Source organism: the organism of the source record quoted next, unplaced genomic scaffold, assembly GCF_019419815.1.
Source record: "Pyrus x bretschneideri cultivar Hongxiangsu unplaced genomic scaffold, Pyrus_bretschneideri_v1 Contig4, whole genome shotgun sequence".
NCBI classification, from domain to species: Eukaryota; Viridiplantae; Streptophyta; class Magnoliopsida; order Rosales; family Rosaceae; genus Pyrus; species Pyrus x bretschneideri.
The window spans coordinates 8290312-8307505 of NW_025999723.1; the positions used below are offsets into that span (position 1 = coordinate 8290312).

The 17194-nt window shown below is 40.1% G+C and overlaps 1 protein-coding gene across 1 annotated transcript; it reads right to left on the reverse strand.

Moving 5' to 3' along the window:
- Positions 1–11751: 11751 nt before the first annotated feature.
- On the reverse strand, positions 11752–16141 carry LOC125468872 (E3 ubiquitin-protein ligase WAV3-like). The gene is given in 3 exon segments (XM_048565483.1): positions 11752–12612; positions 12615–14019; positions 15462–16141. Coding segments are annotated over 3 exon segments (2157 nt in total). The 5' UTR covers positions 15693–16141; the 3' UTR covers positions 11752–12091.
- Positions 16142–17194: the final 1053 nt, after the last annotated feature.

Genomic DNA, 17194 nt, shown 5'->3' on the forward strand with positions numbered 1-17194 from the left:
ATGTCATATGATCCATTATACCAGAGTCTAGAATCCAACCAGTATGAAGCTCAATATCGGAGGCCAAAAGAACATGTTTTACAGTATCTACGGTGGAAGACGAGTCACAATGGGTAGGATGAGTCAACAAAGTTTGACTCGGGTCATTAGAGGTAGTCTCGGCCTCCTTAGCTTTTGGTGGAGTAGTAGCCAAGGAGGCACGACCTCCATTATTTCGCGCACTCCCACGCTTCTTTGTACGTAACTTTTTCTTCAATTCTGGAAACCAATCAGGCACCCCATGCTTGGCAAAACACATATCCTTAGTATGACAGGTTTGTCCATAGAAAGTACACTTCAAATTATCTTTATTTTCTTGGGTAAAGGGACAAGAATTTAAAGATTGATTAGAAAGATTATTAGGACGAGGGCAGCAGTTAGCCGAAAGGCCATGGCCATGGACGGCAACCCTTCTTGGTTGTGACTCTCATCCATCATAGTGGCATGTCGTTGTGTTTCATGCTGAACAACAGAAAACACCTCCTCAACAGATGGTACAGGTTGAGTACGTAGAATTTCACTCCGTACTTTATCAAAGATATCATCCAAACCCGCCAAAAAAACATAAACATGATCAATTTGAATTTCTTCTAGAAGGGTCTTGAGATCCGCAACACACTCCATCTTGAGTGGTCTCTTTTGATCTAACTTTTGCCAAACGAACTTGAGGTCAGTGTAATACACACCAACCGACTAACCCTCTTGACGGAGTTTGAAAAATTTAACCTTCAATTCATAAATTTGAGAAATATCTGAACCATCATAATAGGTCTGAGCCACCTCTTCCTAAACTTCTTTAGCAGTACGCAGGTGAATAAAAAATCCCATGACAGCAGGTTCCATGGAATTGATCAACCACCCTTTTACTATTGCATTCCTTGTCTCCCACGTTTCATACTCAGCATTGTCCTCAGTAGGCTCATTGGTACTCCCAATCATAAAGCCCTTCCTACTGCGTCCAACGATGTACATCTCTGAAACCCTGGGCCAAAGATGATAATTTGATCCATTTAGTTTCACGGTGTTTGGTACAGCAGACGCATCATTCTGAATAACGACATGATTCAATACTGGATTATTGGTTGGGTTATGAGCACTGCCCTCCAATTTCAAAATACCACTGCCTTTCGCAGACGCCATTTTGCCTTACACAAATCTGGACAGCCGACTTGGTACTCTCATGTTGAAACGGTGACACATCATGCTGCTACACACACACGGGGCAATATTACACACACACCGCCGAACTGAGTTTTGCGGGAAGAGTTATAGAAAACTAGTCGACTAAGCATAGCGGAAAAAAAAAGCTAGGGTTACTGCAGCCTTGGCTCTGATGCCAAATAGAATTTTACGGGATAATTTTCATTGTATTACTTCCTTGAAATATATACAAATACAATCCTTATTCTATATGGAAAGAGTAATCAATAAAGGACACAACAATTAATCCTTCCTAATAAAGGACTCCTAATATTTACAATATATTTACATACTTATTTTAATAACTCACGTTTACATAAGCTTTATTTTCAACCAAAAAAAAAAAAAAAAAACTACACCTTCCTCTTTTGTATCCTCCATAGCGATTCGGGCTCCACATTTAGTCATTTGCACTTCAAATTGAATATTTTACTATTTTTTTCTTAACTTTTTAAGTGCCCCAGCCTCTTCTGCGCGACACCATAACCTGAAAATTATATTTTGCTACCCGAGTAGCTAACCATCCACTGAGACATGAGGCTAAACTAGATCAACAAACAAGAAGCAAATTATATATCTATCATCAGAAAATCAAAAGCACGAGGCGGCAGTCTTGTGTCCGGTGGGATGGGTTTTTGTGTATAGGTTGGACGGGTGTCCCAATCGGACCTCAAAGGTTTTTGGTGATGTCATATGTCAATCCTAGACGTATCTCAGAGGCACCGGTAAAGCCACATTAAGGGCTACCCTGGGCTATAGCCAGGTAGTTTTCGGTAGAAAGTAAAATTTTACATGTAATTTTTAGTGATTTTTGAATGTAGCCCACCATATATTTAGTCATTGATTCGAATATAATAATAATAATAATAATGTAATAATGTAAGTTAAAAATACTTAATACTGAAAATTAAAACCGAAAATGAAAATGGGTCTCGCCCAAGCATTCGAAACATCACGTACTCCAAGAATGTGTGTGTCTTGAGATGAGTCCAAAAAATAACTAATTAATAATTACTATAGTAGACGGCTTATTTGTCCACTTGCTTAACGAACCTAACAAATCAGCCATCGGTATTGTAGACATGTAAATTTTGTTGCATACAGATGATGCATTACAAAGCTCCACGTGGCATATGACTCATCACAAATGGACAAGTTATCAATGATATGTGGCATAAATCAAGCAAAGGAAGTACAAAACCTTCCTAAAACTTGGCAAGAGGAAATCCTTCTTAAAATCGGCAAGGGGCCCAAATTGCTCCTAAAACTGGGAAGAAAACTAAGGTATCTTCACAAAACAAGCAAAAATTGAAGATTGCTCACAAAATAGGCAACAAGCCCTATACTTCGACCACGCAAGGGAAGTTAAGCCACAAAATATGCCTAAATTCTCCCTTAGATGAATAAAGACACAAATCAAAGCCAAATCCACCCAAAGGTATGGCTTTGGAAGTCTATAAATAAAAAGTCCTTAGACAAGCATAAGGGTCAAAATTTTTTTACATTTAGAAGAACCTCTGCACAAATCTTTGAAGACTAATACGCTGCCAAAGCTCTCTTTGAAGAACGCACAACCAAAGCCAAAGCTTTCTTTCAACCAAAGCCGAAGCATTCCCTTGAAGAATCAACAAGCATTTGTGCCGATTCCTTCAAGACCTTGTTGCAAGCTCAAAACTTGTAACGACATTCGTTTCAAGATCAAGTCGTCAAGACCTTTTGAATCAATGAAATCCTGCATCAACACCACTTTTGTCGCAAGTCACACAAGCCATGAGGTGAAGACCATCCACGTATTGTTTCAAGCTCAAAACTTAAAGCAATCGTTGAATCGTTCATCCAAGATCAAGTTATCGTGACCCTTGGATCAACAATCAACCATCTACATCAAATTTGAAGACTAAATTACAGGAAAAGTTGTAAACAGAGATTGTAACCTACAAATTCAAATCAATACAAACCTACTTTGTACACGTGTTTTTGTTTCATTCAATCTAGAATTTTCGCGTTTACAAATTTGGCACGCCCATTAAGACATCTTTGCCTCTGATCTCTATCTTCAAATCCACAAGAAACACAAATGGCATAAAAAAAGGATCAAGTTGTTCCTGCAATCAATGCGAAGAACAAGGGCGCCTTACCGTAAGTGGTGGCAATTTGGATGTCATAACCCGAAGCAAGGCAAGAACTCTCTTTGTCGTGCCTTCCACCCCTACACCAACTCTGCCGAATGAGCAAGAGTATCCAAGTCACAAGCCCATAATCACCTTGGCCTCACTAAGGGCGCCAAGAGAAGAAAGCCCGAGAAAGTACTCTGAGTCATTGACTTCCAATGCCGACTCAAACACTAGCCCGTATCTCGTAGCCATGCAAGTCATGACTACTAGTACGACTTCCATCGAGGAGCAACTGGCTGAAATGAGCGAAGTGATTACGAGGTTGCCAAAACCATAGAGGAAATGGACTTGCAGATTGCTACACTCATCAACCGGCTAGAGGCGCATCATGACAACAAAGCTGACCTGAAGATTGATCAAGCCGAGGAAAAAATGAGCCTTTGATGGAGCAAGCCGAGGAAAAGCTTAACCAAGCAACATCATTCATAAGATATCTCTCTATCCAACAGTTGCAAGAGATGATCGCAAGCACCGTCAAGGTGCAATACGAAGGAAGCTCACGGTACTCCATGCTGTACTTAAAGCCTTACTCCAAGAAGATTGAGGCCTTGAGGATGCCAATGGGTTATCAACCACCCAATGCAATTCGATGGAAAAGGCAATCCTAAGCAACATATTGCCAATTTCATTGAAACCTGCAACAATTCTAATACGAAAGGAGACTATCTTGCCAAGCAATTCGTACGCTTGCTAAAAGGTAACTTCTTTGACTGATACACCGACCTTAAGCTCGAATCCATCAACAGCTGAGACCAGCTTGAAAGGGAATTCCTCAACCGCTTCTACAACATCTGCCGCACCGTAAGTGTGGAGCAAAGAATAATCAAGAGGCGACACGTGAATTTTTAGGTGCAGATGACAAAATTACCCTTGAGACACACCGGGTTTCTTACACGCGAGCAGTGGAGAATCATCCATCAACCGAGTCAAGAGTGCCCAAAATAGGTAACAAGTTCAAATTTATCTCATTCATCTTTACTCCATATCATCTATAAGGAAATCATTCCACAACCTTTAAAACCTTCAATATAAATTAAATTAATTAGGCTAATTAATGGATTAATTCCTAATTAATCCATTAATCACCAAATTAATCACCATTACACCCCAAAAAACATCCAAGGGCTAACCATACTCTATAAATAAGACTCCATTTTCTTTGAAAGACTAGTTCCACACTCTTGCAAAACTCCCAAAAACTCTCCAAACACTTTTCTTTCTAAATTCTAACTTTGGCATCGGAGGTTCTTCAGCCAAAGCTCCCCTCCCCCCTCCCCCAATTCATCGTGGGCGCGTAAGGCTCTTGGCCTTGACCTAAGGTGTTAATTGTTTTGTAGGTGCAATTTGTCCAAGAAGAAGAAGGTAAAAATTTGCATCCACAAATTGGTGCTTTCATTGAGAGTTGAAATTCACACTCGTAAAAAGGTTTTTTCTCTATTTTCTAGTCCACTTGTATTTTTCGTACATTCTTACTATTAGAATTCTTTATTTGCAAAGATTTTTTAATAAAACGAAAAAGAGAAATACAATGGTTAGAAATTTAGAAAATTCCATGAAAATTCCAATATAAAAGAAATGGGACCGCGGCGATCCACAAGACTAAATGTGATCCTAAGGGGAGCTGCACCACCACCACAAGGTTCCATCATGGGAACCACCGCAGTGGCCACCTGCGACGAGGTCCATGGCACCACTACCACAGGCCGAGCCGTGCCATCAAAGCAAGCCTAAGTCGTGTCATCCAAGGCTCATGGCACCAAGGTCATGACCCAAGCCATGTCACTCCAAGCCCTAGCCTCGCACCCACGTGTGCCACACACCGAGCAGCTCACTCTCGTGTTCCAACTTGTTTCCACTAAGCAGCTTACTCTCGTGGCCTAGCCTACTCCCGTTGAGCAGTCTGCTCTCGTGGCCCAGCCTACTCCCGTGGTCTAACCTGCTCCTATCGAGCAGCCTGCTCCCACAGCCCAGTCTGCTCTCGTGACCTTCCAAGCAGCCCAAATTGGTCCAAGACTAGTTCAACCGTCTTGGCTCTAAATTTCCGGACTAATGATCAAACCGGGAGCATTTTCACCATATTTTTCTACGGATTTGACATTTCCTAGCTCAAATATGGCACCCAGAGTCTACCACATTTCCACTGCTCATGGAGAAACATTTCTTCCAAGCTCTTCCAATCCAAATGGTGAACAACACTTGTCTCGACAAGTCATAGAGTTGACAAACACCCTAGCACAGCAAACGACCTTGGTGAGCCAGCTCTTGCAGCGCATGAAGATGCAACATGTTCCAAATGAGGTGTTCCGAAGAAAGACAAGGGCAGACGAAGAACCTCTCTAGCATTGTCTTGACAAGCAACCACTCGACCTGCCACAAATTGAGCATTTGGGCAGAGTACACTCCCGATTGGGCCCCTAAGATAGTGTATAATCCCTTTTTAGCGCGTAGAGGAGTGTGCACTCTCGACTAGGCCCACGGACGAGCATACACTCATGGTTGGGGCCACACTCTAATAATCAACATGAGCAGCCTTCCAAGCGAAGTGTTCATTCGCAGCTAGGCCCGCAAGGAGCATCCTCTATATCACATCGGAGTAGGCAGCATGACGGGGGGAGAGAAGTAGTCACTCAATCCAGCTCAAGTTCAACCAGCAGCCTGCGAAATCGCTCGCCTGTTAGGAATCCACCATATGCACTGCTCCCGCGGCATAGATGAGCCAAACATGTAGAAGAGCAGCTTAGACCAGCAGGTCAAGACTAGGACAGCCGAGAACTCTGCCACTCCCAACAAAAGAAAATTCAGGAAGAAGTAGAAATACTCCCGACCTGGCGATTGCGCAATTTCCCGCGCAACGAAGCTATTGATAATGCGTTCCGATAAGACATAACCAACATGAGCGAGTCATCTTTCAATGATAAGATCGAGCAGACAGGACTACCTCATATAGATTGCTGGATATAAAGACTACTTTTGTTCCGAAAAATGTAGCGGTTCAGCCTAATGGCACGCCTGGGGCATACGAGTACTAAAAAGACACACTAGCCCAACTACCAAGAACCAGGGGTAGGCTAAGGATTATTTTGGTTGTCCTAGCAGTCCAGCTTTCCTCATTTGCACTCAGACAATGATTTCCATGCTCTCCAGCGCGAGAGAATAAACTAATTGCTCTCTCGTACCAGAGGGTAAACCAATTCCCCAACACCCAAAAAGGTCTCTCCAGCGCGAAAGGATAAACTAATTGCTCTCCAATACGAGAGGGTAAACCAATTCCCGACACCCATATGGATCTGCTTTCCAATGTGAAAGGATAAACTAATTGCTCTCCAATGTGAGAGGGTAAACCAATTCCCCGACACCCAAAAGGGTCTGCTCTCCAATGCGAAAGGATAAACTAATTGCTCTCTGGTGCGAGAGGGTAAACCAATTCCCCGACATCCGAAAGGGTCTGCTTTCTAGTGCGAGAGAATAAACTAATTGCTCTCCAATGCGAGAGGGTAAACTAATTCCCTGACACCTATATGGGTCTGCTCTCCAGTGCGAGAGGATAAACTAATTGCTCTCCAGTGCGATAAGGTAAACTAATTCTCCAACACCCATCTGGGTAAGCTCTCCAGTGCAAGAAAGCCACATAGCTCAAAGGATCGAATGCTTGAAGATCAAGTAGGAAGCAAAATGGTCAGGGGGCAGCAGCCATTTTTTGCACTCAACAATTTGCTCATCCAACACTTCATCTTCAGTAGCTCCGATCTTGGTAGTTCTATCCTTGACTGCTTCATCTATAGCAACTGAGAAATCAAACTCAAGCAGTTTCCTCATTTTCGACAAGCAGCCCAAGTCGTAACCCATGCCACGTCATTTCCTCAGCCTATGCCGAGCCAATCCTTGGCTTCAATCAAGTCGAGCATCACAAGCAATAGCCCCTGCCACACTACCTCCACGGCTCATGCCAATCCGATTCTTGGCCCCTGCCAGCCGACTTGCCGCATCACCCCTACGGCTGCACCGCGACAGCACTATCCAAGAAAAAGACAAGGAAATTAATTTTTTTACATCGGTGCGGCGTGGAGACGAAGCAAGCAACGAAAGATGATCTTTTGCACGGGCAAGATGTAAAAGATTGCTTGAGGAGGGAGAACAAATATCCTCTAAGCTTTCTCTCTCTTGTAGGGTAGAATAAATCGCTCTCCAAAGTTGATTTAACAACCCACTTAAGGTGGACTTAAATAGGCTTTGAGAGAAATTTATTTCCCTTTCCTAGAAGGATCTAATTTCATATTAAATAGGGAATCTAAATCAAAATATGAAGCAATCCTAAAGCAAGAAGATCTCTATAACTCCTACTTTTTCCTACGAGCAGCCCAACAGGTGTGGGGGCATTTGTGGAGCCAAGAGTAATCAAGAGGCGACACGTGGATTTTTAGGTGAAGAGGACAAAATTACCCTCGAGACACACCGGGTTTCCTACATGCGAGCAGTAAAGAATCATCCATCAACCGAGTCAAGAGTACCCAAAATATGTAACAAGTTCAAATTTATCTCATCCATCTTTACTCCATATCCTTTACAAGGAAATCATTTCACAACCTTTAAAACCTTCCATATAAATTAAATTAATTAGGCTAATTAATGGATTAATTCCTAATTAATCTATTAATCACCAAATTAATCACCATTACACCCCAAAAAACATCCAAGGGCCAACCATGCTCTATAAATATGACTCCATTTTCTTTGAAAGACTAGTTTCACACTCTTGCAAAACTCCCAAAAACTCTCCAAACACTTTTCTCTCTAAATTCTAACTTTGGCATTGGAGGTTCTTCGGCCAAAGCCCCCCTCAATTCATCGTGGGCGCGTGAGGCCCTTGGCCTTGACCTAAGGTGTTAATTGTTTAGTAGGTGCAATTTTTTTCAAGAAGAAGAAGGCGGAAATTTGCATCCACAGTAAGCATGCTGAAGCTAACAAGTATAAAGCAGTGGAAGGATGAACCTGTTATCGACTACATCAATAGGTGGTGTTCATTAAGTCTAGATTGCAAGGATCGACTTTCTGAAACCTCCGCCATTGAGATGTGTATTCAAGGCATGCACTGGGGGCTATACTACATCCTCCCAGGCATAAAGCCGAGGATATTTGAGGAGCTAGCAACTCGTTCCCACGACATGAAGCTGAGTATCGTCAATCATGGGAAAAATGAGCTAATCGCCGACTTCAAGAAGAACAAGGTGTTTTCTCTAAAGGTGTATAAGATTGGGAAGAATCCCGCCAAGGAAACTTTTACAGTCAATACCTCATTTGTGCCCGTCAAGATCTCTTCCAAGAACAAAATGAAGGAGATGAAGAGAAGTGAGCCTTCTTGCACCCAAGACAGGTACAAAAACACCTTGAGAGAGCTGAAGCAGAAGACCTACCCTTTTCCGGACTCTGACGTGGCTAAAATGTTAGACAACTTGCTGGAAAAGAAGGTGATCGAGCTACCCGAATGCAAGCGCCCTAAAGAGATGAATCGCGTTAACGATCCTAGGTACTATAGGGAAATCAAACTTGTGATGGTTCGACAATCCACTGAATTGGAAGGAACAAGACTGTGATTGGTGTTATGGGAACAAATCATCCATAAGCATCAAAGTTAGAACATTCAAGTTCGAAGACATGGTTTTCATGAAAACGTCAAGTTTTCATAGGTGTATTGTTTTATGAAAACTTCAGGTTTCAAAGGCACTAAATTTGAAACTAAAGGTTCAATTTAGTTTATGAACGTTTAGTTCATAAAAGAGAAGTTCCTGCAAGAACATATAATGCAATATGCTGATTTAAGTATAGTGAATTTGAGTTGCTTTAGGAACTCATGTGTGAGCGCTTCGGGACTACGAAAGTGAGTCAACGATTCTAAGAAGAGAAATAAATTATTGAATCGTTAATGTCCAAAAGTGTGCTTCAACCAATAATTTTGGATTAATTATCAGATTAATGGACTGCTAGTCACTTTTAATTAATTCAATAGATCAGGACCATTCGAGGTCGATCGTAGAAGCACAATAATACAAAGTTTCAGATGATATTTTGGGCTAGACAGCTACGGGCCATTCGAAAGAAAAGCCCTAAAAATTGGTTAATTGAGCACCAAAAATATGCGTGCGAGCTGAAAAAAAAAAAATCAAGCCAAAAATGGCTTTGGGCCAAGAACAAAAGGTAGCCAAACAAAAAATTGCTGGTTGCTGTCCAAAATAAGGCCCTGCATCAAGGGCTACATGGTAGGCTCGGGTCATGGTTACAAAGCAACCCAAATGGCTGCAAGTGGTAGTGGGTCGGGAGGAATAGCCCAGTCAGCAGAGGAGAAAAGAACTTAGGTCGGATTGGTGCTGGCTGCTGGAGTTGCAAACCCAATAACAACTGTAGATTGTGCCAAGTCACATGGGGATGCAGCTGCAGGCTGCTGAGTCACATGTGGGCCGAAGGCAGAAGCCCAACAAACTGGCTTCTTATAAGGCTGGCACAGATTGGGATGCTGCAGGCCTAATCGTGAAGAACCTAGGCGTTTGGCCTGGTTTGTCACTGCAAGCCCATATACTTTTCTCTTTTTTACTTCTAATTTCTGGGGTTTGAAAAAACCCAAAATTGCTTCTAATTTTTTTTCAATTCTTTGACTCACATATTCCACATACTAAAATTACATAATGCATGAAACGTGTGTGTGTACATATATATTGACAAATATATGAAACATATACAATATATATACACACACACACACACACACACACATATCAAAAGGTAAATATAAATGTAAGGGAGAACGTTTTCATGCTTCAAGGTCGTTTCAAATATCTTCCTTTATTTTAAGCGTACCTGATTGGCAAAAAACAACAAAAGCCTTTGAATTTGTAGAAGATCCATCTCGAAAAGCCGGAATTGCATCTTTAATGCGTTGTATCACGTTCAACACAGAAAAATTAAATTGAATCAATAGCATGTAGATCAATTCAAAATAATAAATTAATCACAAAAAGAATGATTAAAAACGTAATACTCCTCTAATTGAAGATAAAACTCTCTTGTTAGCGCAGCTTCAGGAGTGTGCTGATAACGTATTGTAGGCATAATTTACTGAACAATTATGGAGGCCATAGAGAGAGGGAAGGTGCGGCATAAAGAGAGAAGAGAGATATGTAATTGTAAGGTGTGTTCTATTACATCTCATTGTGTTTTTATTTATAGTAGTAGGAAAGGTTAATTCCTTACCCTTTTATGATTACAACTTTTAATAGATAATCAACTCCTCATAGGAATATAAGAAATATCCAAGATATACTAGGATTTACACAATCACATTCCTAATCTAATAAGATTACAACAAAGAAAGTATAATGCCACAAATTTTTTTTGTCATTAAATTATTTCCTTCTACAACTTAAACACTTCTAATATTTTGTTACGTGAGCTTAGTCATTAAATTTTCTGAAGTGTGATGAACAAGTTTCTAGAACGGACAATCAGTTGAGCAACTGGTCGGAAGGACAGAAACAAGCAGCACGTAGCAGCACCACAAGGAAGAAAGTTGCTGCCTCGGGAGACCGATTGGTCTGACTAGCCGGCCGATCGGTTTCGCACGTTACCTATTTTCTTTCGTATTTTTAAAGCTAATTTAGAGGAGAGATTTTTCGGTGTGATCAAAATACAGGATGATACACCACGTGTCACTATTTAAATAGTAGGATATATGTGTTAAAAGGTTAATAACTTAAAAAAATATAATTTTCCACCACTTATATAGATACATGTGATGTACGACCCGTATTTCGGTAACAAGAAAAAATTTCTCCATTTAGGGTTGGTTTGGAGTTTTATTGTGACAAGTGTTAGATAAACTAGGGTTAACAGGAGCAAATGAGGTTTTTATGTAATCAAAGGGGCTTTCCATACTAGTGAGATATCTCGATTAACATCAGATTGAATGTAAGCACGATTCACCTAATCACTAGAATTTCTTGTGTTCTTAGCCTTCATCTGATTTTGTGTATGACATTTTGACTGTCTGTTGTCCATCGAAAAAAACGATTTTGGTAGAGCATGTTTGTACAACAAATTGTATTTACATTTTTGCTTACGCGAGAAAAATGTAGTACGGCAGTGTGCCGATTCCCCTGCCCACTTTTGACCATCTTTTGACAATCGTTTCCTTTTAAATATCTGGTTTGAGGATGATTCCTTGTGTATATAAATCACATTTTATTCCCTGCTCTCAAAAGGGTGGATAACCGTGACTTATCATCACTTGTCTTCCTTCAAAAAAATAAAAATAAATAAATAAAAAACACAAAACAAAATTACTCATGAATTGAACAAAACTTTGTCAAATGAATTGAGAGCAGTGTAAATTACAATACCATTTTGACAATTACATACTTTCCGTACCATTTTTCTTTTTGTACGCCACCCAATAAAAACACAAGAAGAAATACATGATGTTATAAACCCTAAACCCTACTCTTCCTTTTCTTCTTTCCTTCCCAATTATACCTTTTTTCAACATCTCATTCTCTTTTTTCGGTTTTTATTGATTTACATATACAAGGCAGGAGGCCAAACCACATCCAAAAAAACCTCTCCTTTTCTCTTCAATTTATCTCCCTCTCCCCAATAAAAAATGATTAACAAAGGATGAGCACACAGCAACCCTATATGATTACCTCGGCCTTGGTTGGTCGGACTAGCCGCTGGGCTGATGGACTGCCCAACAATGTAGCTTGAGATCTAGTAAGCATCTCGACCATTGATGGGGTTTGATAAGCCTGAACAAGACTCGAACCGTCAGTAGAGTCACCTCTAGCTGTCGCTCGTTGCCATGAGTGTGAGCTTAATCCCGAAAGGATGTATGCTCTGCCAGATGCCTCGTACACCTGCCTGCTTGCCATCCTCTCTTGCATTTCCTTGAGCTCAGCGTCCAATGCTACACACAGACGGTCTTGGGATTTTGCTGACACGGTGTCTGACAATACCCTTCGACAATGTTCAAGGGTTGAAACTGCACCAGCTAAGTCTCCCAGCTCAGCTGCAGCTCGTGCTTGAGCCATTGCCTCGGCCGCCTGGAGCCTATTACGTTGTCTGTCCACTTCTATTGACACTACTGCTTGCCCAACTACATCAGGTCTCTCAATTCTAACTTCTTCACTCTCTATTGTCGCCATTTCTTTATTTAAGGATCCTTGTAAATGCATTTCACCTTTATCAATGACGTTACATTGCTACAAGACTCTGTTGGGACATTTACTGAAACCAGAAAATCCCTCTCTTCATCAGCATACATACCTCCAACATCAATAACCCCTTTCTGCCCATCAGCCATCACACAACTTGGGTAGCTTCCTGCTTTTAGTGAACCGAGGCGGAGACTTGTGTTCACACATTCAACTGCCACCCGCAGCTCTTGCACCACAACACTCAAAAGCCCCCCAATGCATTGTGCAAATGCATCCTGGATGACAGCTTCTGTCTCAATGAAAGAAAATGTTCCCCCAGATATCTCTGAAATCGAGTGCATCGATGATGCATCATGATCTGCACCAAATCCAAATGCATGCACTGGAATCTGGAAGCCTGTATTGTCACCACCATGAATAGACAAAGGGAGGAGCAACTTATAATTTGGCTGAGATTGGTTAGGCCCAGAGCCACTGACAGTATAAGTGTCCTGCCCATCTGACAACAGTATTATACTGGCAACAGGATTCTTTCCCCTTCGATCTTCCAATACCTTGCCACCCTTCCTTAGGCCCTCGGCAATGTTGGTCCCACCATTTGCGACCAGAGAATTAACAGCTTGCAATGCCTGCTGGCGTCCAGCATCAGTCATCCGGCGGAGGGGAAAGAGGCGACGTGCTGTTGAAGAGAATGCAATAACCGAGAGTCTGTCATTGGAGCCAAGATTCTGTATTACGAACCCCATAGCCCTTTTTAGCAATGCAAGCTTGGTTCCTGCCATGCTACCACTGGTGTCAAGCACTGTGACTAGGTCTACTGGAGCACGATGATTCTGAGAAAACTGAGGAGGCAAAGTGGACTGATTTCTGCTAGGATTTTGTCTTGTAATTGAAGTAGCCGCTTTCAGATGGATCAAAACTGTAAAATTGCCGCAAGAATTGGATTTTGAAACAGCTGAAACCTCTGGGAATGTTTTGATCTCTATCGTCCTAACCAAATTGTCATCTGCACCATTTTTATCGCACAAGCTTCTCTCAGCAAACACAGGTTGGTCTAAGGATTCATCATCATTAAATACAGCTGGCTCATGGGCCTGGTAAAGTGGCATGATGTGTGGTCGGCTCAAGTCTCTTCGAGGAGGAGGAAGTCGGCGAACCAGAGTCATCAAAGCATCATTTTGGGGCCAACCTACCGGACCAATAGCTGCCCTTCCAGGGGGAGGATCCAAACTAGGACCCTGATCTGGGATTTCTTTCCACTTTGCCCTACAAACTGGGCAAATTTGGTTGCCATGTTTCACGTTTGATGTGATGCAGTGAAAATGAAAAGAATGTGAACACTCAGCGGTGAAAAGAGCATGGCCACCTCCTTGTTTCATTTTGGTTAAGCATATCGAGCACGTTTGCTGAAAACACAAAACAAGTGTCAGAAAGAGAGCATAAATAAGCCATATCAATCAACCAGTATAGATTATCGCACTGGTATCGTGGAACTTTGAAAATTTAAACAATCTCAAAGAAATTATCATTTATCAACGGTGTGAGGGTTCCAGTACATTGAGGAATTCAACAGTATTGTGATGAGTACAAGGACAGCTATAGTATCGACATACACACACAACACATTGACTTAATTATTAAACAAAAATTATACAGAAAAGGCTAAGTAAGATCATGATACGTCGCAGCAAGTAAAGCGGGGGCAAAAACGATCAGTACATCAATAACTTGTCATGCCAACAAAAAGGAAGGAAATTTTTTCAATTTCGTCTTAAGTTTGCTGTACATTCTCATAATTGTGTGGTAAGAGATGCCTTTTTACATAGGATAGGTTAAGCAAGTGGAATTATCACAAACAGATAAATAAAAGGGAGTGATAGATCCACTGGTAAGCTGATAAAAGTCAAAGTTAGGTATCCAAGTTCCCAACATGCAAGGGGCATAATAGGAAAGCATCCAAATTTATCATGGAAGCCATTGTACAGGTAACTAAACCCAACAATTTGCTCAATTTTATGCCTTGAAAATCAAACAGGAAAGAATAAATACCCTCCACTTAATTTGAGAAAAGTGAAAACGAAGTTGAAAAAAGAAAAAACACAACAAGTGAAAAGGAAAAACAATTTTTAAGAACGATTTTTATGGTGCTCCGGAGTATCCTGTAGTTCGGGGTTTTTAACCGTTAGACCAAACCAGAGCTCTGAAAAGAGCCAGAGAAACCAATATATCAAACAAAAGGGAATTAATAAGATGCTTTATGGGACTACTTTCCCCTTCTTTTTTTACTTGTTTGAGGAAATTTACTGCCACTGCCAGAAAGCTTGCAGATGATCAGTCAACAGAGAAGGAGGAAAAGGAAAGGTAAACCCTTTAGTCTTTTTTTTACCATTTAGGCAAACAAGAATGGTCCTTAAAGTGAATTGTGCATTAACCCCACATGCTCAACACAGGAAAACAACATAAACATTAATATTCACATTCAAAGATTTAATTGTTTCCTCAAAATCTGCTAAAATATGATCTTATCAAAGACCTGATGTCTTTTGAGGCCAAAAGAATTGAGACCTGATCTGTAAATTCTAGAAATGATATTCATGAAAATATGGAGGAGGTCAAGATGCATAATTTTTGGAACCAAAGTCTAAATTAGGCACCATTTGTAAGCCATTTTGCTTCTGAGCTGAAATTTATGCCTGACTTCTCTAAACTAACACAAAGGAACCACAAAAACTTCAATTTCTCAGCAACCAAACAGAATAAACTAAAACTGATAAGAACCCATCAATTATAAGCTCACACAAAGGAGGAAAATCCATTTCATTTGTGACAATTAGATAAAAAGACAAACCTTTGAGGATTTGCTTCCATTTCTGGAGAGATTCAAACCATGAGAGGATGGAGTTGGAGTGGTAGGCCTGGAGGAGCCATTGGCCCAATTGGCAGGTGAAAGCAAGGCAGCATCAGACAACCTCTCAGCTGAGTCCACAGAGGAGGGAGATGAATCCTCTAGTGTTTTGGGAAGATATAAACACAGATTCAGCCCCAGTGCAAGCTTTACTTTCCTCCATTTGCTCCCCATTTTTAACTTAAAATGTTTCAAAGGTTAAAACCCGGAACCCAAAATCTCTGCTTTGAGCTGAGGCTCAAAGAAACTTAAGAGATAGCACAAAAAAGACTGAAAATGTAAGCAAAACTCACAAATCCCAGATCTCAAAGTGCTTAAATTAAGCTGCTTTTTTGGTCTTTCCCCCAGCTGGGAGAGAGTTGTTGGAACGAGAGAGAGATAGTGGGCTTTAACAAAAGCTGAAATGGAACACGAAAATCGAGAGAGAGAAAGAGAGATGTATTTAATGGAGGTGTTTAGAGGGAAAACTAGAAGAAACTGGGGTTGAATTGTATTTGCAGAAAACAGAAGCTAAATGTCAATACAGCGCAACCGACATAGTTGTACTAGTCTTCTTGTTGGTGTCCGTGGCCGCCTTAGAGAGAGAGAGAGAGAGAGAGAGAGAGAGAGAGAGAGAGATTGATTTTGCTTTGGCATTAGTGTGTGTGTGTGTGTGTGTTTATTGAGAAGATCTTGACCTTGGTTTGGTCCTTTTGTGGGTTTTATTAGAAAATGAGCTTTAAGTTGTTTGAACCAAAAAAAAAAAAAAAAAAAAAACTTCAGTTAAAAAACGGTAAAAGGAGTTACACGTACTTAAATATAAAGAGAAATGCTATGAGCATGAAGATGTTGTAAAACAATTAAAGTTTTAATCAAAATAGTCAAAATTAAAAAATACTCTCTTTATTATAGTAAAATATAAAAAAATTAATGAAAATAGCTTGAAAACTTTGAGTTTTAATCAAAATAACAAAAAAGTATTGTAAGTAAATAGTACCAAGAGTGAATTTTAAAGTAAAAATGTATTTTTCGTTAAAAGTAAATAATACCAGAAGTATTTCGTTAAAACTCCTAAAATAAATTGTCATTCTTTAAATTTAAAGAGTAATTATTTTGCTAAATATAAAAAAATAATAAAATCCAATGGTGAACTCCTGAGAGAAAGGAGAAAAGAAAGAGAGAGAATGGTGGAAAAGAGTAAATTGTTGTTTGATCACCTAAATTATTACTTTAGTTGAAATTGATTTTCTAAACTATTTTTTAGTAAATTAACCTCTAAACTATTTGATATTAGACAATTAATCCCTAACCGTTAAATTGATGAAATTTTACTTATTTTACCGTCAAATACTAACACGTAACCAGCACGTGATTCACTCTTAAAAAGAAAGTCGGGCCAATATTTGTCAAATGTAAAAGCACGTTTTGGTTGAGTTGGGCAAAGTTGGGTGCTTCTGTATTATATCTCACTTTATTTTTCGTCGAATTATCATTTATTGAACCTAACTTTTTTTTCTCTTTTTTTTCTCATTTAATATTATATCTTTCAGTTTCCGTGAATTTTCTGCATAACAAGAAAAAGAAAAGTATATCTTAAAAGTGCTAATGTATATTTAGTTGATTAGAACAGTAACTTGAAAAATAAAATGTTGTATGTATAGTCAACTTCAAGTTTTGCCTTTCATTAAAAACAAAAG